This window comes from Eptatretus burgeri, chromosome 2, assembly GCF_056783735.1.
Source record: "Eptatretus burgeri isolate ZD-2024b chromosome 2, Ebu_testis_v1, whole genome shotgun sequence".
Taxonomy (NCBI): domain Eukaryota; kingdom Metazoa; phylum Chordata; class Myxini; order Myxiniformes; family Myxinidae; genus Eptatretus; species Eptatretus burgeri.
The window spans coordinates 123,160,240-123,182,376 of record NC_140962.1 but is presented as its reverse complement, the minus strand read 5'-3'; the positions used below and the strand labels follow the sequence as shown (position 1 = coordinate 123,182,376).

Here is a 22,137-nt window from a genome sequence, read left to right as displayed (position 1 = left end):
TAAATTCCCTCTAAACAACGGGTTTGGGCTAACTACACATGTACCTATCGAGATATCTCACCTGAGGGCCCTTCATGGTGTAATGCGAATTTCCACAGCCGTAACAATCAATATATATATATATATATATATATATATATATATATATATATATATATATATATATATATATATATATATATATATATATATATATGTACACAGTACATGCATGCTATTTTTGAAAAGTCATGAGAAAGTTTTTGGATTGTAAATATCTGGCAGACCGAAAATACAGACCTTCAGAGTCGCCAAAGCATCGTGCAGGTTCTTGCAATAATTAATGTACAGGTTGAGGTGAGGACAAAACTCTTCAAATCCAAATCCAATCCTTCCACCTTCTAGATGCACCAACAGATTCCTGCAAAAGTCCCACTGAGGTCTTGATTTCAAAAATATACAACTGAATAAAACATCAAAGTTCTGTGTAAAATGACAATAACAAAAACATAAGTCAGAATGCATACATGTCAAATTCCAGACAAATATGAAATGAGGTTTTTCAGCCAAGTTTCTTAAGGGCCAGTGAGAACGAAAACAATTTAACCAAGCATTGTGATATCAACTGACTACCTCTGGTAGATTGCTTTGTTTTGAGACTCATGGAAATATTTTGACTCTGACAACACAAACTTTCCCAATGTGAATAGGCCCATTATTATGAGGTCGAATATGTCTGGTACTACTTTCATGGCACAAAGTAAAAAAAAATATATATATATATATATATATATATATATATATATATATATATATATATATATATATATATATATATATATCTTCTTCTTCCTTCGGCTGCTCCCGCTAGGGGTCGCCACAGCGGATGATCCGTATGATCCGCATAGTGATTTGGCACATGTTTTACGCCGGATGGCCTTCCTGACACAACCCTGGTCGCCAATATATATATATATATATATATATATATATATATATATATATATATATATATATATATATATATATATATATATATATATATATATATGCATCCACACATTAATATCTGGATTTACAAACCTCCGATTTCCATATTTTGATTTTACAAACTAAATTTTATAAAACCAAAAATTCGATTTACGACCACAAATCGTGACATTACGGACATTTGCTCAACTTCAGTTGACTAAGTTTTGAACTACGACTTCAAAACACGACCTCACGATCTTTTGATCAAAAATTTTGATTGTGCAATTTAAAATAAACACATATCCCACTATAAAACTGCACAGCAGCACTCGCTTAAATCGGGTAAGAATGTGGTGGAGTGTGTTGGGGTTGTGCTGAGGTGTCGTTCACCAGATGGCGGTTTCCTTGGGTTAACTTGAGGCGGTCCATTTGGGTGGGTGCTTGGAATATCCTATCCCTAAGAGAGGATCATCACCAATCTCTGTTATAATCTGAGCTAAAGCGTTTGAACCTCAGTATTGCAGCACTCTCTGAGGTTCGGAGACCGGATCGTAGCGAGATCATGGCGGGAGGTTATACCTACTGTTGTTCTGGTCCCTGTGATGGTTACCATGCCCAAGGAGTTTCTGCAGCTGTGTCCAATAAGCTGACTCCAATGATAATTGAGCTAACACCGGTCAACGAGCGTATTATGAGAGACGAACGATTAGTCACTCCTTGGGTGTCATTTCTCTCGTCTCTGAATATGCTCCGACTGCGGCGAGAGATCTCACCGTGAAGGACGCATTCTTTGCCATGGTTGAGTGTGGTTGATCAGTGCCACAGGAGAGATACTCTTCTTGTCTTGGGGGATTTCAATGCATCGACTGGAACTGACAGAGATGGTTATGAGACATGTGTTGGTCCCCATGGGTCTGAAACTGTGAACCAGATTAGCACTAAGTTCTTTGATTTTGCAAGAAGTCATGGACTTAGGGTGGCTGGTTCATGGTATCAGTGCCCACAGGCTCATCACTGGACTTGGTATTCCAATACTGGTGGTGTTGCAAACGAGATTAACCATGTGCTCGTTGATCATCACTGGAGGATGATCCAGAACTGCAGTGCTCAGTTCCTTAATAATAACCAAAGGTTTGTGGAAACAACTCTGAAGTTGCAGCTTAAATCCGGGAGAATGGTACCATCCCAGCCGAGGCTGGATGTTGGCAAGCTCAAGGATGAGAGGGTAGCTGAACAGCTTGCGAATAGGTTGAGTGGGGATTTTGGGGGTCTGGATGCTTTGGGGAATCCTGAAGAGTTGTGGAGTGCCTTCAAGACCACCATCCTTGATGTTGCCAGTGGATGTCATGGAAATCACCGAAGGGCGAAGAAGAATTTTGTTTCTGAAGTAACACTGGATACCATTGACCAGAGTCGCAGGGCCAGGCTGAATGGCAGAGTTGAGCTGTTCAGGGAGTTGAGGCGTAAAACTGGACGTGTGCTGAGGGTGGACAAGGAGGCCTATGTGCGAGGAATCTGTGAGGGGGTAGTGCATCACCTGTGGTCAAGTCATTCTCATCCTGCTTACAGGGAAATTCACGCATTGCGTTCCTCCAAGCCCACCCCTCGGTGTAGTACTGTTAGAGTAGAGGGTGGCGGGCTCTTGACAGAGAAGTCAGAAGAGAAGGTCCGTTGGGCCGGTTACTTTGAACGGCTGTGCAAGGCTGATCCACCAGCTGTTGAGTTGGACATCAGTGGTGTTACTAACCATATTGCTGGCCGTCCAATCAACTGTGATCCATCTCCGGGATGATGATGTCAGAGCGTCGCTTCCCTCATTTTCTCCTGCACGGCTGCGTCATCACATTTGTGCTGAAGTGCAGTGTTCATGTGCATTTCATTTACTCAAATGTTCTTGCGCATTGCATTACTGTACTGTATTCATCCATAACTATGGTTCATAAAAAGAAGATAAGTGCTCAAGGAAGTGATACAAGTGGACAGAAAGAAAGGAAAGCAGGTATCATTAGAAAGTAAACTAGAAATTCTTAGAAGCTTTCACGTTGGTTCCTGCCTTTCGGATATTGGCTGCGACTTTTGCTTTGTGAATACAACGGTGATTATGAAAAGCAGCAACAAAGAAAAGATCATGGCATGAGCTCAATGTGTGACACCTTCCAGTGCAGTGAAATTCAGCAAAACACGTCGCTCTGTCATGTAAAACATGGAGTGCTTGCTAAGTGTTTGGATTGAAAGCCAAATTCAAAAAAAATGTTCAAGATAACCCGATGGTCATTATTAAGGAAAAGGCCAAGAGCCTTTTCAAACACTTAAAGTGCAGTGATGGTGAAAGTTCCACTTTGGTGACTTTTGGTGTGAGTGACGGATGTTTTTCACGAATGATAACAGGCACCATAGCTTGCATTGCTTGAAAGTGACATTAGTGTAAATTATTATTATTACTTCTTCTTCTTCTTCTTCTTCCGGCTGCTCCCGTTAGGGGTCGATGATCCGCATACTGATTTGGCATAGGTTTTACGCCGGATGCCCTTCCTGACGCAACCCTGGTCGCCTCTTACGGCACGGGGATAAGGATTGGGTTTCGCCATGATTCCGGGCTGCCCTACACCCTCTCATAGCGCGGCCCAGCGCAGAGCAGAGCTCCTGTCCTCAAGTGATCCTCCAACCCAAGCCTCCAAGTAGCCAGTTTCAGGCGCACGCCACTACGCCCGGTATACTTATTATTATTACTGTACATTTTAAAATATTTTCTACATTATGAATTTTGGGGAGGAAATGTTTTTTGGGGAACACATAACCCCACTATATCGTTATATTGATGGGGGAAATCACTCCCGATTTAGAGCTTTCGATTTAAGAACTAGTTTTCAGGAACGCATGCTGTTCGTAAACCGAGATATTGCTGCATCTCTAATCTCATACTAATAAGCGTATTTGTATCAGTGTGTGTCTCCTCCATAACTCTAAAACCATAAAACCTTGTGGCCTGAAACTTCGCATGCATACGAAGAAAACTCCAAGGTAGTGCATGAATGAAAATTGGGTGTTTGCGTTGATTTAAACACCCCTTTTGAAGATAATTAATGGCTTACCTCCATGAAAGGCTTGTCCTTGGTTAGCCCAACTTCACCTTGCAGGGGTCTTAACCACAATATTGATTCAGCTTCTTCAAACATGCCTTGCCTTGGAAACACAATCTACTCTCATGGACTAATTAAAGTATACCGTATAATCAAAATACATCAGATTTGAGAATATCGGTTAGGAGTAGGTAAAGCGGCTGTGGACGTGAGGAGCCTACGCGTTGTAATTGCTTTTGCCGGCATCTGCGGTTGCTTGACAACCCATCGGGCCACGGATTTAGCTGTAGCCGGTGGCCTCAGGGTCAGTTGTAATGGCGGGTCCAAGTGCACACCTCGTGAGCCCGGCGCGTGTGCCGATATCGTAACAACATATATTATATGTATATTGTTGAGGAAATATATGATGTACGTATACATATATTGTTGTGTAAATGTATTTATTTTTGTTGTTGTTGTGGTTGTTGTTGTTGTGGTTGTTGTTGTTAAGGAAATGACTCTGAGGTGGTAACATTGCTTTGTGTGGTTTAGTTAGTTCCTTCATGAATGTAATAGCAAAAGTGTAAAGTAATTCATTGTGATATTAGACGTGCGTCGCTTATGTAATGGAGAGACGTCAACCCCTCCTCATGTGTGTGTCTAAAAACCGCCATCCCTTTGAACCCCTTTTTAATTATTTTTTTTTTACCTCTGCCCTTTATGTCTGATGTGTTGTGGCAGGACATCAGGCATCAGTTTAGGCAGGAGAGCAGCTGCACCACTGATAACTGGGTGAAAGGTTGGGAAACGGTTTGCCCCACCCACAGGTAGAGCTGTGGGCCAATAGAGGCTGAGAGGGTAGGGGTTTGGTTAGTTGCGTCACTGCGGAGGGTGGGGGCCAATTCTAAAAAAGGGTGTGGTACAAACGCCATGATGCAAGTGGAGCTTACAGTGGGAGCAAGCACACGAGCTGTATTGGGGGTTTCTCCCGGAACAGAGTCTTTTTCTGTGAAGCCTCTAGCGCGCCACACACACAAAGCCATGCCCACTTTCCCCTTTGTGCCAGCTCCTATCTGCGGCCAGGAACTGTTCATTGCCTGTCCGCATCCACCACTTGGGACTCGCTGCATCCTACCAGATGCAGCCTGCAGTATTCAGTCTTGTCAGCCTCTAGATCTATTGTCTTCTCTATGGTGGTGTGAATGTGGGCCCAGGTTAAGGCATAAATAATTAAAGTACCTCCCATTCATTCTTTGGTCTGTGGGAGCCAGTATCGGTAAGGGTTTAGGGTTTTTTTTTTAATGATGATTCTAATTGTGTTGCTTCCATGTACATTCCCTCCCCATGACAATTGCATTCTTGGTTTTGGGGTAAATTTGGGTTGTTGTGATCTCTTTGGTGTTAGGAAAGCCTGTTGAGTGTAAATTGGCTGCAGCAATTAACGCTCCATTTAAAGACTGTGCCACACGTCTCCGGCTTCACTCAGCCACTAATTAGAGATGAGCTGTGTGGTACCAAATAGCATTGTGCACAGCCGAATCGGTGGCTTAAACCGAACAGTATAGTGGCAATAGTGGACAAGTGACCAGCCCTGGATCATTAAATCAGTTTATTATTACGGTGGCATTGAGGAGACTCACCAGACTCATACCAGGCAGCTGGCATGACCTGCGTGGCTACAATGCTGGTGTCAGCGACTGCAATATGGACCAGAGATGCGAGAACTTGCACCTCAAAGCGAAATTGCATAAGCGCACAATTGGCGCTAAATTTAATTGCCATGGGTGATCAAGGCATTTCAAACCAGTAGGGGAGCCACTGGACCGATACCACCATGGCCCCCAATACACATGGAGGTAGAGTGACTTATAGGCAGTGATGGTGTCACCCTTACTTCCCGGAAGACACACCCCCAGCCGGCCTGATTCCCCTCCATTGAAGTGTCAGAGAGCTGTAGGCCAGCTTTGCTGCAGCAACGGGAGGGGATATCCCAGATCTAATGGCCATGCTCACAAGAATGATGACAGAGATGAAGGCTGGTCAGGAAAGACTGGTAGGAGACATTGAGGCTGGCCGGGCAGAAACGAAGGTTAATGGTAACAGGCTGGCAGCTGTACATGGGTAGTGGTAAACAATGGCGGGAAACCTGATCGACATGTAGGATATACAGCGGGAGATGGTGGTCGATCAGGCCATGGTAATGGGGGGAACACAAGTGGTGGCCATGGTAGCATGTAGGGCCATGGGGGGTTGACAGAGGTAGCAAAGAGGGACACAAGCAAGAATAGACGTGAACGTGATGCCTGTGAATAGGCGCAGTTGAATGGACGTGACGAGGGAAGGAAGAACGTTTTTTTTTTTTTGTTTTTTTTTTGTATACCTTGGTCGAGGCTCATATGAGAGCAAACACACAACTCACAGCAAGTGAGGATGGGACGGGGAACATGGCGAAGAGAAGATGGACATTTCGGGGACTTTCAGGAAGGAAAGCAGGAGAAATGAAGGAAGTGAGCTTGGGTGGATTATCGGGGGTAGAAAAGATCGAGGATTTGGATGGGGGAAGATAAGAGGTGGTGGTGAACAGCTGTTTTGAAAGCCTGGAGGGAAGAATGGGAAAGAATAGAGTGAGGAAGTTTATTCCAAAGGCGGGAAAAAGAGGAATGAAAGAGTGAAGATGAGCAGTGATTCGTGATTTTGGTAGTTTTACCAGAAGGGGGTTGTTGGCGGACCTTGAGCACCCTGTGGAAATGTGGTGGGGACAAATCGCAGAGAGAGCAGGGGGGGGCAAGGCTTGAGAGGAGTCGGTAGAAGACAGAAAGACCACCGACCAACCTGCGGTGATCGAGTGAGAGGCCCAAAGACTCAGCTTCATTGCGGGAGATGCCGATGATCTTAAATGCCCTGGTTTCGACAGCGTGAAGCCGAGAAAGGTGGGAGGCAGGAGCACCAGCCCAGATGGGAGAGCAGTACTCCATCAGGCTACGGACAAAAGCTTTGTAAGTGGTCAGGAGCTCAAGAGGGCCGAGGAAGGACTTAGCACGACGGAGGATTCCCAGTCGGCGACTGGCTTTTGAGGCGAGGTTGGAAATGTGACTTTCCCAGGAAAGGTCATGGCAGATAGTGAGACGTAGAAGCTTGAAAGAAAAGACTTCTTCCAGAGGATTGTTGAGAAAGTGGATGGGGGGGTTTTGTAAACGGTCCTTTCGAAGAGACATAGTGAGAGTGTGAGATTTGTCTGGATTGAAAGACATGTTCCACGTGTTGGACCAGTTTGTGATTTTATCCAGATCTGCAGTGAGCGAAGAAGCTGCTGCTTGCCGGTCTGAGGGATGACAGATGGTACGGCAGAGGGTGGAGTCGTCGGCAAAGAGAAATAGAGGATTTTCCAGAGAGTCCGAGAGATCATTGATGAAAACCAGAAAAAGAACAAGGCCCAGAACGCTACCTTGAGGAACTCCAGCCTGCACAGGAAGAGGGGATGAAAGAACTCCATTTAGGGCCACACGTTGACTGCGACAGGAGAGGAAGTCTACGAGCCATGAGTGGAGATGGCCTTGAATACCATGGGAAGAGAGTTTGGTGAGTAGGGCAGGGTGCCAGACTGTGTCAAAAGCACGTGATATGTCCAGGGATACGGCTCGGATTTCCTGTCTGGCATTGAGGACCTCCATCCATTGATGGGAGAGCAGAAGCAGCATATCCAGGGTAGAGTGACCTGGTCTGAAACCAAATTGATGATTGGAAATCAAGCCATTGGAGAAGAGGAAGGATAAAATTGGGAAGTCATAGTCAGAAATAGACTGTGTAACGGCAGAGCTAAAGCAGATTCCCCATGGATTAGTGGGTATGGCTCTGGCTCAGGGTGAGCCAATATGTAAGCAGGGGATTCCACATGACAAAGAATGCATTCATGAGTGTCCCAGGTTAGAGATAGTTAGGACGGGATAGAAACGCCAACGGTCAAGCACGTTTCATCGCCTCCATAAGGATTACAGACAAGGAGGCCGGAAGGTAAATTGGGGAACAGGATGTATCTCTCGTGAGCCCTATAGAAGGGGGGGGAGCGGTGGGGTAGAGAGGCAAATTTGCACACACAGTAGGTTGTAGAACAGGTGATGTATTTTTAGCTTTTAGCTTTGGTGTAGAGGTTTGTCCTATTGTGAGGCAGGGATCCCCTTCCTCATTGGAGAAGGTGTAGTCATCCTTTTCTTCACACATTCTGGCTATTCTGTGTGGCTGCACAGATTTTGGCCTCAGCTTACGAGCAGTCTGTTTCCCTTTTATCATTTTCTGTGATGGACTGGCTGTAACAAAAATATGCCAAACAATGACAGCCATAATGCTTTCCCCAAGAGACTGTAGGGTCTCGGCTGCCCGACAGGGGTCACCAATGGCACTCAAAAGAGTTGTGCCAAGAAGGTACAGGGTGTTTCAAAAAGATTGATACAACGTTGACTTCCTGCCATTTCTTTGTTTTTTGACTGATACCGTTTTCCTTTTCAGAGTTTGGTGGTGTTATCGTGGTATTTGTTCCCTCGGATTTCTATCTCCGTAGCTCAACTATGCCATTGACAGTGAAGCAGTAGACAAAAGTGGTGGCTCTGTAGTATGAGACTAAATCATATGTAGACACCTACCAGAAAAAAGTTGTTGTGGTTGTTGATGGCACCATTCACGTGGAAATGGGCTTCACCACTGAAGCAGATCAGGTTGATCTAGTTTGGATACCACTCCATCCTGTCACTGAGCCAATTGCACATATCAAGTCTCCTTCTCATGTCATCTTGACTCAGTTTATGCCTAATAGAGATGACGCATGGGAAAAGCTTCAGTTCCTTAGTGAGGTTGTGCCAGACTGATGTTGGTTTGATGCCTAGCTCCAGGGAGCACCAACGGTGGAACTTCTTGGGACTGTCCACTGCAGAATCCCACACGGCGTTGATGTTGGCTTGGCTCTTGGTTGCTGATGCTGGCCTGCCACTGTTGCCCTTGCTCTAGTTGTGTACTGTACCCTTGTGCTCAAAATGTTTCGCAATATGTTGAATGGCACAATTTGTGGGTCCATTACATGTTCTGAAGTTGTATTCCCGGCAGAACCTCCGGCGGATGTCTACATATGATTTAGTCTCATACCACAGAGCCACCACTTTTGTCTTCTGCTTCACCGTCAATTGCATAGTTGAGCTACAGAACTCGAAATCCCAGGGAACAAATACTACGATAACAACACCAAACCCTGAAAAAGAAAACGATATCAGTCAAAAAACAAAGAAATGGCAGGAAGTCAAAGTTGTATCAATCATTATGAAACATCCTGTACATGCAATGGTTGTGTGTGTGCTTGCTCGGTTTCTCCTCACTGGTTTGCTTATAATATTTTGTTGTTGCTCGGGATCGCTCACAGGAGAGTTATCCACAACCAAGCTTTACAATTCCCCTTATTTTATTGATTCGTGCCATTATAATTGACAATGTATAACGACGTCTCAGCCTTCATGATAAAAGAAACAACATTTATTACATGTCATTCTAATCACTCTGCATTCTGGTGGAATTTTAAGGTTGTTGTTTTTTAGTTGTCAATTGCAGATTAAAACATGCACAAGGTTACAGAATGCAGGCATCACAAAATGCTTGCACTTCTTTACATTCTCACTTCAGTAAAACAATTAGTCCTTACCTGTTTGCTGAACGGATTTCATTGATGCACCCAAAAATGGCACTCTGCACTGCTTGGCAGAGGATCTTTTTGGCAGTCAAGATGTCAACAAAATACTGCAGACAAGTGATAAATGTATATAAGCATTACAATTGTATACCTGTTCAACCCTCAATGTTAATCAAAGGAAGCAAACATTTACAATAAATTGGTATCAAGCGGGTAGGCTTGGAAAAGAAGGTATGCTCTAATCCTCAAATGTAACATCTCATTGCATAGTTCTCTTAAGAAAAACGGCAGCTTTCAAAAGGTACACCGACTGAGAAAGTCTAGCTGTTGTAACTCGAGTTTCAACATAAAATATCACACAAGCAAAGTTGAAAAGAAACTAACAACGTTTTACCTTTTGTGTCTTTGAAAAAAAATGTTTTTTTTTAAAGGTTAATAAAGTGTCAACAAAGTTCCGTGTACTTTTCATTCACTTTCCCGTGATGCACCAAACTGATCCATGAATCGTGTCAAAACCAAAATGGGACTTCCCACTTTGCTTCTGACCACTTGCTGCATAATAATAAATGGCCTGCCAATTGGATAACTCGAGCCAATTAGATTGTGGGGCACAACTCGGACTTTGCTGCACTCAGCAAAGGCATAGATTTCTCACTAGCAAAAACCACCCGTCACTTCACTGATGGGAATACTAAGATGGGGGGAAAAAGAGGGGGGAGGGAGAAAGGGATGGGGGAGAGAGAGAGAGGTGAGAAGGTGGAGGGGGAAGGGGAAAGAAGGTCGGAGGAGCGAAGATGGGTGGGGGAGCAATAAGGGAGGGAGAGTAAGGAGGGGTGCGGGAAGGGAAAGCAACATGAGGGGAAGGGAAGAGCAATAAAACACGCCCACACTGCAACATTTTCATTTCAACCACTGGGTTCCATATAAAACCGAGCGGGAGCATTTAAACCCACACAATCTACTAGGCAAAGACCTGCCTGCATGCACGTTTGGACATGTAGTGACCTTTACACCCCTCCGGTTGGCTCACTCCAAATCTGATTCATACATGCTGCACTCTGGGGAAGCTGTTTTAAATTCAAAACTAAACTGTCAGTCCTAAATAGTTCCTAAAGAGAGTGGGAGGAGTGGGATAGGTGTGAGAGAGGCAGAGGGATGAGAGCATGGGAGAGAGTGGGGGGGGGAGAGGAGAGAGATGAGAAAGGGGAGGGGAGAGAGCGAGAAAAGGTGGATGGGGGAAGGGAGAGGAGGGAGGGGGAGCAAGAAGGGAGAAGAAGAAGGAAGGGAGGGGAGAAAGAGAGGGGAGGGGAGAGAGAGGAGAGGGAGGGGGAGAGAGGGAGAGACAGAGAGACAGAGAGAGAGAGAGAGAGAGAGAGAGAGAGAGAGAGAGAGAGAGAGAGAGAGAGAGAGAGAGAGAGAGAGAGAGAGAGAGATGGGAGGGGGCAGAGAGGGGAGGGGAGAGTGAGGAGGGAAGGATGACAGTTGGCTTGGATTCCGGCAGTTATGATGTCCAGCTTAACGGCACACACATTGATCAATCACCCTGCCTGTGAAACACCGGGATGACAGTTTATAGCTGTGTCGGGATTCAACCCGAGGCAAGACAGCTTAGAGCGAGCATGTGTACCCTTCAGCTATCCTGCCGTGATATTAAAGAAACGTTTCTGTTTTTTAATTTGTATTAAACGTGGGGCTATCACAGGCGAGTGTTCCCTGAACATTGTTCAAGTTGATCAATATATCATATTCAGTGACATTGCAAATATGGTAGAGTGCTTGCCAAGTGGCTAAAGCCTCCAATTAATTGGTTGATAAGGAATGGCACGCTTGGCAAGCGATTAGCAATCACCGAACCATTATATGAAACTCCTCCTGGAGACGCACAAAATATCAAATATGTCAGAATTGGACAAATGAGCAATTTTTGTTAGCAGCAGGAACTGCTGATAAGTTCAATTCTGGAGCTTAAATTTTGTAATTCGGCTTATTTTAAGAGATTCTCGAGGTTATGGCATGTGCGGAAATGAAATAATTCCACGAACGATGGCATCTCTGGGCATTTATAAACAATGCAATGTATCCAGCAATTCGAGGGTATGATGATCAGACATTCCATAATATGAGTGAAGAAAGTGAAAAAACCACAAAAAAAAACTTTATCATGAAGAAATCATTGTGGCATGTTCCAAGTCAAGATATGGTTGAGCAGGCCAAAAAAACATGGCGGCTTCAGACCACAGTGAGTTAAGCCAGGATGTACCTTAAGACTCCATCGAGAGCGAGGTAGCCGAGGATGCATTTGATAAAATATATAATTAAATAAGGCCATTAATTGTCTTCAAAAGGAGTGTTTAAATTAACCGAAACACTCAATTTTCACTGATTCACTTCCTTGGAGTTCCCTTAGGCTGCTAGGTTTGATGGTTTTGGGGTTATGGAGGACACACACACACACACACACACGTATAGATTGAACAGATGTCTACTTTCATAATTGTGAAAAAGAACACAGCAGAAAATTTTAAAATAAGTCTTAATTAAAAAAACCTCTGAAAAATACCTTCCCTCAACTGTCCCCTCCCACCCTTCTCCCTCCAATCTCCCCCTCACTCCCCCTTCTCAAAGTTGCCCACCCCTCACATCCACAAAGCTGCAACCTTCCCCTGCTGTCTTGCTTTCATCTCATCCCTCCATCCCCTCCAAGCATCAACTTCCCTCTGCCCCTCTCTTATTACTCCCCACTGTGCCTCATCCCATCATCACAGAGCCTTTTCCCCTCCTCATCTGGCCCTCTACCCTAGCTCTTCTTCAACACCCCCACACTCTGTCAACAACTCTCCCTCGTCCAAAAATACCCCTCCCCCGCACCCAAAGGCTTGCCCCACCTCCCTATTCCTTAACAGTGTGGATCTCAAACATTCGGGACCTTCGCTCAACCCTGACAGATCTTTCAATACAGGTTGCAACTGACAAACCAGACAATGTCTTGAACAGAAACTTTCCTCCTTCAAGATGTCTTTGACTCCTTAGTATCTCTCGCTGGGTGCTCCATACTCTGGTATGACGGACCTGACCCTCATCCTGGTAGAGGAGTTCCTCCCCATCAAAAACTGTATTCTTCTCTCTCCATGAACTGCCCTCAATCCCCCAAACCCCCTGGAATACCTCTGGCTATGGCTTCCACTCCATTCCCACCTCATGTTTACATGTGTGTCGTACCGTCCACCAAACAGTGATGACTCTATTTACACCTCGCTCACCAAAAACATGGACCAACTTATATCCTCTCATCCCAACTCTCTCTTCCTCATACTGTATGTGGTGACTTCATTTGTCATCATGCCAGTAGGCTGGGTGTGGGTACCTCCTCACCTGCCATGGCTCTTCAGCAAAAGACTTCTGTGACTCATTGGGACTGACACAATCTGTCAACTTCCCAACCAGGATCTCAACCAACGGTACTCCATCCCTTCTGGATCTGATTTTGACCAATTTCCCTGAAAATATCTGCTGTTCTTCCTCTGATCCAATCGGTTCATTTGACCATATGCCTGTCAAAGTAGACATCTCTCTGGCTGTTATTAGAGAACCACCTCAGCAACGTCGAGATAGGCATTTCACTCAGGCCGACTGGCAGGGTCTCGAAGCAGCCATCAAATTTCTAGACTGGTCTCCCATCTCTACTTTCTCCGACATCAACTCATCCTGGGAATTCTTTCAAAGAAATTTGCTCTCTCTCACACACAGATTTATCCCCCCTCGTCTTCAATTGTCATACCCTTCCTCCCGCCCATGGTACATCAAAGATTGTGGCAAGGTAGTTGTCCTGAAACAACTTCCGTTCCCCTCATGGAAGGCTAGTCCAACTGAAGGCAATCTCAGTTCCTTCCACAAAGCTCGGAACAAGTGTGTGTCTACCCTGAGGAGAGCCAGGAAACATCTTTCTAATCTCAAGCCTGAACTCTGAACCCTCCTCCAAACCCTGGTGGCATCAAGTTAAGTCTGTTTCTGGTGTATGTTCCCCCTGCATCCCCTCCCTTACCTCAAATGGCCACACAGCTGACACTGTACGTGGAAAAGCTGAATGCTTAAACTCCGTGTTTGCTTCTAAATCTTGTGTCCCAAACCCATCACTTTCAGGACCCACCTGACCCAATCACACCCAGCTGTTCTTGGACTCCGTATCTTTTTCTCCCGACAAGGTGGAGAGTTTGATGTGAAACCTCGACTCTAATTTTGAAACCGGTCCAGATGGCATCAGCCCACGTGTCCTAAAAACATTACTGCTCTTGCTCCCCTCTCTCTGTTCTATTCACCACCTCATTTGTTCAAGGTCATCCGCCACCTGCTTGGAAATAAGCAAACATTTCTGCTCTGCATAAAAAGGTGCAAAAGCAGATCCCTGCAACTACAGACCAATCAGCCTTCTCCCAATCATCAACAAGGTTATGGAATCGATCATTGCTTCCGGCATTAAATCCTTCCTCTTCTCCAATGGGCTGATTTCCGATCATAAATTTGGTTTCAGACCAGGTCACTCGACGCAAGATTTTCTGCTCCAGCTTTCCAAACAATGGATGGAGGGACTCAATGCAAGACACGAGATCAAAGCCATCTCCCGAGACATATCACGTTCTTTCGATACAATCTGGTACCCTGCCCTGCCCACCAAACTCTCTCCCTATGGCATCCAAATCCATCTCCACTCATGGCTCGCAGACTTCCTCTCTTGTCGCAGTCAACGTGTCCACCTTTATGGAATTCTCTCATCCCCTCTTCGGTCCAGGCTGGAGTTCCTCAAGGCAGTATTCTGGGCCCTGTGCTTTCTCTGGTTTTCATCAATGATCTCTCTAACTGGAAAATCCTCTGTATATATTTGCTGATGACTCAACCCTCTGCCATACAATCTGTCATCCCTCAGATTGGAAAGCAGCAGCCTCTTCACTCTGCAGATCTGGATAAAATCACAAACTGGTCCAACACTTGGAACATGTCTTTCAATCCTAACAAATCTCACACTCTCACTATGTCTCTCCGAAAGGACCATCTGGAACCCCCACCCCCACCCCCAACATCTACTTTCTCAACAATGCTCTTGAAGAAGTCCTTTCATTCAAACTTTTGGCCCTCACTATCTGCCATGATCTTTCCTGGGAAAGCCACATGTCCAAGCTAGCCTCCAAAGCCAGTCTCCGAATGTGAATCCTCCGTTGTGCAAAGTCCTTCCTTGGCACACCTGAGCTCCTGAACATGTACATAGCTTTCATCCGCAACCTGATGGAGTCCAGCTCTCCCTTCTAGGCTGGTGCTCACGCCTCTCACGTTTCTCGGCTTCACGCTGTGGAAGCCAAGGCATTTAGGATCATTGGTATCTCCCGCGATAAGGCTGTCTTTGGGTCTCTCACTCTCTCACCACAGGCAAATCTTCTTTTCTTCTGCCATCTACTCTCCAGCCTCGCCCCTCCTGCTCTGTCTCCTATCTGTCCCGCCCAAATTTGCGCAAGGCGCTCAAGGTCCACCAGCAACCCCCTTCTGGTAAAACTACTAAAATCAAGAATCACTGCTCACCTTCATTCTTTTTTCCCCACCTTTGGAACAAACTCCCACACTCTCTTCAATCCCACTCTTCTCTCCAGGTCTTCAAAACAGCTGTTCACCACCATCTCTCATCTTCTCCCATCCAAAGCCATGATCTTTTCTAACCCCGTTAATGCACCCCAAATCCACCTCCTTCAAATTTCCTGCTTTCCTTCCTGAAAGTCCCTGTCGTGTCCAACCTGTCTATCCATCTCCCTTCCTAATGTTTCTGTTCCCCACTGTTTTGTGCCTTCCTCTCCCCTTGTTGTACCTCATGTATGTTAGCTCTTATAGGAGCCATGACATTGTATATCAAACAAAAAAATTATGAGGAGTTATGACAAAATTTGGTGGATGAGTTGGGTAGTCGACAAGAACAAGCCAATTCGATTTTGGTTTAGTCCAGATCCAGATCCGGCCTATCAGTGGGATACAAAACGTAAACTGTTCAGCCTGGTGAAGGTATACACTCGACCGAGTGCTGCTCTCGTTGTTCTTGTGTATATTATATTATAAATAATGATATTTCTTAGAAATTACCTTGGCAGTGATATTCATGTCTCTGCTGGCTGTGAGTCAGAGGTCAACAGACGTCTGGGTCAGGCCTGGGGAGTCATGGATTCACTGGATCATGGGGTGTGGCGTTGCCGGTACCTGTGCGGGAGGCCGAAAGTCCATGTCTTCAGGTCCTTGGTGCTTCCAGTCTTGCTCTATGGATGTGAGACTTGGACTCTGACCAAGGATCTGAGACGGAGAGTTAATTCCTTTGGTACCAGGTCTCTTCGGAGAATCCTTGGCTATCGCTGGTCGGACTTTGTGTCCAACGAGCGGTTGCTGAGAGAGACTCAAATGAGATTTGTTACCTGCATGGTCCGTGAGCATCAGCTGCGGCTGTATGGACATGTGGCTCGTTTTTCTGACGCTGATCCTGCTCACCAGATTCTCTCAGCGAGGGAGTCTCGTGAGTGGAGGAGGCCAGTGGGCCGACCACGTGCCTCGTGGTTGCAGCAGGTTGATCGGCATCTCAAGGAGATGGGGATGGGCCAGACATCTGCCTGGGGGATGGCCATACGGAGGCCCCTGGAGTACCGGCGGAAAGTGGACGCAGTGACACGCTGCTCTGGCGCATGCTCCCATACCTGACCTGACCTTAGAAATAACATGACAATCTTTTAGTATCCCATTGCAATATACAAGTTCAAAAGTATGTTCATCATCATATTATTCTCCATTGATTATCCTCAAGGATCATTTGAACCTTCATTTTCCCAAATATTTAGGAGTGATTCAACACAAATAAAAAATTGGTGGACATGACTACATTCAACACCAAGGGAAAAGGGAGAGATTTTAACTAAAAAATAGTTTATGGAAATTACATATTTTGGGAAAAATCAGTTGTTGAAAAATTTCAGACATCAATTTATATTTCCATTGATTAGATATTTTCCCATTTGATTAAATGAGAATATAAATTTGGTCCATTGATCGAATTAAAATGAAAGAGCAGATCACTTACGAGTGAGTGACTCATTAAATCAGTGGACCCATATATTAGAAAGAAACCATTTTAGAATTTTGCCATATTTCCAGCATATAATAGTGCATTATTTCCATCAATTAATAAACTCATGCTGTAGTAAGAATCAAATAAAGACAAGTTTGAGAAGTGACAAGCTGGACGAGAACATTTTATGCACATAAATTTGCACTCGGGTCAATAAATCCAATTTAATCGAGTGGAGAAAGAGGTCATTCAAAGTAGAAAATTATGCAGAGAGTATGTTTTCCACATACAAAGTGAAAATGGTAGGTCAAAAAAGAACATGAATGAGTTGACATTTTGAGGTGTACCATTTTCACCATAGCTCGGAGATGGATTCAACACTTGGAAAGCCGTGTTTTCAAGCCATGTTCAGAAAAGTTAAAGGGTCAATAGGACTTTTGGTCATTATTACCTCCACCACCGAAGGTGAAGGAGGTTATGTTTTCAACCCTCTCTGTCTGTTTATTACTTGCAAAATGGAAGATTTTTCAAGTATATTGGTCAGTTCATTTTGATATTCTGTTGGTCTGTCTGTTTATTGCCTACAGGTCACAATTTTAAACCGAGCTTCACGAAACTTCACCACATGGTGCAGTTTGTCATAAGGAATAAGCTTATTGTTTTTGAGGTCAAAAGGTCAACAACTTAGGAGAGATTTCTAAAATCCTCAATTTTCATCCAATTGACTTGAAATTTGAAGAGGATTCATATTTCAGATCACTGAATTCAATCAGCCAATCATTTTGGAGGTCAATATCGACCAAAAGGTCAACATAGGCCAAAGGTCAACAACTAAGGTGGTATCTCTAAAATCCTCAATTTTCATCACATTGACTTGAAATTTGAAGAGGATTTGCACATCAGGTTACTGAATTCAACCACCAATTATTTTTCAGGTCAACATCTAGGCCAAAAGGACAATATAGGCTGACTTTCTAAAATTGTCAATTTTCATCTGATTGACTTGAAGTTTGAAGAGGAGTTGTATATTTGGACATTGAATTCAACCTCAAATTATTTTTGAAGTCAAATTTGTTTTATGGATTTTGGAAGTATCGTGCTCTGCACGACATCTTCTTCGTCTGAATTTGTTTTTGTTTGTCTGTCTGTGTGCAGGATATCTCAAAAAGTTGTGCACGGATCCGGATGAAATTTGGTAGGCAGGTTGGGTGTGTGACAAGGATAAATTGAATAGATTTTGGTGAAGATCCAGATCCGGATTCGACTACTAGAATTTTTTAGTGATTCTTCACCATTGAGGTCGGGCCAAAAACTATATATAGCATGATATCTCAAAAGGTTGTAGACAGATTCAGATTAAACTTGGTGGACATATTGCGTGTGTGACAAAGAAGAATTGATTCGATTTTGGTGAAGATCCGAATCTGGATCTGGATGCGATAATTATTTAATTGTTAAAGTGATTCTTCACCATTGAGATATTGGGGCAAAACTATACATAGCCTGATATTTCAAAAATGTATAGATTGGGCCCGATATGTTCTCATGGATCAGGAATTACATGGCAGATGTGTGCACTCTACTGAGTGCCCTTCTCGTCTTGATATTGTAAGGTGACGCTGGCAACAGAGATGTTGCTCAACTGACTCAGTTTCATGGTGATACAAGAGAATCAAGAAACTACGACTGCCGTTTATGCTCACAGGTTTATGTTGCAGAGATCCGATGAATGACGTGAAAGTGTTTCCACAATACAAAATGTGACAACTTGCTGAAGGAACAAAGGTACTGTGAAAATTGATGAGTAGGCAATGTGACGTTATATTTTAACGTCTGTTGATGCTATTGTCAACAAATTGCTCCAATTTTTTTTTAATCTCCCTTTCCAGTCCACTTCATTTTTTTTTCACTTTGTGTGAGTAATCTGGAAGGATATCTTAGTGTCAGCATCCCTCTGAGGTATTTGGTCCTGGCTTTCTTTCCCAGAAAAAATCAGACACCAGTAGAGGGGACTTCATTTTGGAACATTCTTTCTTTTAGATGAGATGTTTAGTGGACGATCTCATTGGGAACCAGAACGACACTCGTTAGAGCGCATAACTCAGCCAGGCTGAACAGTTTACCTTTTTGTATCCCACTGATAGGCCGGATCTGGATCCGGACCTGAACCAAAATCGAATCTGCTTGTTCTTGTCACCTAACTAACTCATCCACCGAGTTTGGTCATTGTCCGTTAAGAACTTTTTGAAATATCATACTATATATCGTTTTTGGCCCTATCTCTCAATTATAAAGATGCACTTTTGATATTAAAAAGCTAAGGGCAAGGGGTGGGGGGGCTTGGAGTGGGGGAAGCAGTAGGATGTGGAATGGGACTTTGGGGAAGCAGAGAAGGGGCGGGACACAGGGGAAGAATTATGGCTGGTACGCAGGGGAAGAAGAGGGGTCGAGATGCAGGGGAAGAAGAGGGGGGCCATTACATGAAGCAGGGGAGAAGTGAAGGGCCAGGATGCAGGTCGAGAAGATCGGGGATGGGACACAGGGGGAGAAGAACGAGCCTGTGATCCATGGGGGGGGGGGAGAAAGGGGCCGGGACGCAGGGGGAGAGGAGAGGGGCCGGGGTAGAGGGAAAACAAAAAGGATGTGGGTTGTGAACGAAGCAGGGATGGTTCAGAAGAAAAGGAAGCAAAGAGGAGTTGAAGTGTAAAGGAAACAAGGAGGGGGTAGGGTGTGAAGGAAGGAAAGAAGGAGGGGTATGGGCATGGGTGGATGGACATGCAAGCATGGAACACCGAGCAACTGAGCAAGGGTGGAATGGGAGAGCCTGGAGTGGGTGTAGGAGAACTCAGGAGTGAAGATGATGTGCGGGAGGGTAATGACGTGAAGGACCTCGTCACCGCAGTCCCACACACAGAACAAAAAGGATTTCCAGTTTTTCCCCTTCCTTATCTTGCTGTGTTTGAGCTTGTATCCAGCTTGTTCACCCACAGTGTTCTCCTCTCCTCTCTTTCATCTCATTCCTCCCCATGCTGATTCTGCTGCCAAGTGTCCCAACAATGTATCCTTCTCCCTTGCTATTGGTGTGTTTCCCACAATTCCACTTAAGTTTGTGTTCTCTTATGTTCTGACCCATTCTCTGCTCTCGCTCTTCCATGAACTGTGACTTTATTTACAACTAAACAAACTTGCTGGGGAACTCTGGGTACTGGTGACACCATCTTTTTGTTTCTTCTTTTCTCTCTGCACTCAATGGGGGCAATCAAGGAGAAATTAGCTTCTCTCCAAGGATGCCAGCTGATGAGGTTTGGCTGTGCTGTTGAAATGATGTCTTGAAATGACGAGCATCAAGCAAAGAAGTAGCACAGACTATTTTTAAGTCTTTGGTAAGATTCGGTCAGGTCGGAACGAACTGCCGACCTCCCAGACTCAAAATGTACACTCTAATGATTATTTCACGGAGTCTGGCTGTGCATTTTTATCCAACATCAAGTAAAATGCATGATTTGGAAGCACCACTCCCAAAAAGTACGTCTTTCCCGTCGACAAAATACAATAAAATGAGTTTCATAGCACATTACCGAGAAAACCCAAAGTTTTCCTTTATACCAGTTTGAGCACAGAAGTTCCCATTTAAACACTAGAATATGAGATTACATACATGCCAAGCAATGACATCAGTAGGCATCACATTGTACATATTGCATCCCATACTAACATTTCTGTCTCCCAATTAATGAAAGCGTTGCCTTGTAAAATATTCATTGGACACTTCCTACATGCTGCGGTATACAAGTACATATTCCAATTGTAACCATGCCTTCTGGGGTTCTTGGGGATACCAACCGCTATGACAGCCTGTTCAGCATCCCACACATTCCCAGAAGGCTCCTGTAAGCCCAATATATAAAAGCTCAATGACAAAAAATCCCCACAAAAAGACCGTGAATATAAATTATACCACTGTAATACAAGTTTGAAAGAAGTGATAAACAAACTTATAATTTTGAAAGCATTCCATGAATTGAAAACAGTGCGTAAGATATCTTATGTCTGCTGCAATGTGTGTGTATATATTTTGTAGGCTGATGGAGGAGGTAAACAACTGAAGAGAGAAGGTTAACTGAAAGAGTAGGAAAGAACAGGTTGACTTGACAATATAAATAAAAATCTATGAATAATTAAATACAACTAAGCAGGATTTTTATTTGATTTTGATGTTCTATACTCTTTACAGAGTTCTATACTCTCTAACCAATATGCCACAGAGCCTGGTTTAACCAGGATTAGTAAGAGTATAAATAAAGCTTACGAGTATATGTGAATGATGAGATCCCACCTTGAAAGAAGAGAGAAGTGTGCATCTGTACAGACATAGGGGAGATGATTCTACAGAAAAGTAAAAAGGAGACAAAGGAGTGGAAGGGAGTCAAAAGTATGACCTGAAGGATGCTCATAAAAAGTGGGCAATACAATGAATGTATGCTGACAAGGGAAGGCCAGATGAGTGGTAGCATAAGACCAAAACACCACTGTCCTATCTATAGTATGACAGCAGCAGAACTTGGTTGTGGAGCTTCCTGATGAGAGATTCAAACAATATTCAGTGCTTTACACTTGACAGAATCAAATTGATTTTGTTGCTGATGTTGTTGCTACTGTTGCTGTTATCACATCTCGGACACATTTAAGACCATACCTTGGACCACCAGGCTACAGTTAGAAGTGACTGCCAGCACCACACCACAGGGTTGCACTTTGTGGAGCCCCACAGGCTGATTTGGGCAAAACTTTGGAATTTGGCTTGGGTGCCAGCATCACCCAAAGGCCTATTCTTTAGTCTTTACAAAAAAAATGCCACGCTATCTTTAAGGTGTAACAGCGAATGTTGGTGGATGGGACCCTGGCTTAACGTACCATAAGAAAGATGGTGTATTTATTGAAGAAACACCCCATATTTGAAGCACCAGGATCAGAGTTTGCAGGTGGGTCTACAATAGAACATAGGGTAGACAGCTCATCGGTGAGTCTTGTTATCCCTGCCTAAAGGATTGTTGAGTAGTTATAAGAGCATCAAACAACATTGAACAAATGTCTTATGTGACTTTGTGCATTAATGCATTGCATAATGAGAATTAAAGTATATATATATATATATATATATATATATATATATATATATATATATATATATATATATATATATATATATATATATATATATATATATATATATTGCATTGTATAATATATCTCCTCCTGGAGAGAGAAAGATATTCCAAGATTGAAGGACATGTTTCATTTATCAGCAAAGTTTGGCATGTTTATTGTTGCTTGATATTTTTAACATTGTATTTTATGCAACGTGTGAATCTGAC

General features: G+C 43.9%; 1 protein-coding gene across 6 annotated transcripts in view; it reads right to left on the bottom strand.

The window, feature by feature from the left end:
• Window positions 1-22,137, bottom strand: part of ARHGEF39 (Rho guanine nucleotide exchange factor 39) — a 244,906-nt gene that overhangs the window by 145,294 nt on the left and 77,475 nt on the right. For all 6 annotated transcript variants that reach the window (XM_085871059.1, XM_085871060.1, XM_085871057.1 and 3 more), the window contains exons 3-4: window positions 9,691-9,785; window positions 280-400 (exon numbers count right to left, since the gene is read on the bottom strand). In XM_085871059.1, coding sequence (XP_085727185.1) covers window positions 280-400; window positions 9,691-9,785 — 216 coding nt within the window. The remainder of the gene's footprint in view (window positions 1-279; window positions 401-9,690; window positions 9,786-22,137) is intronic.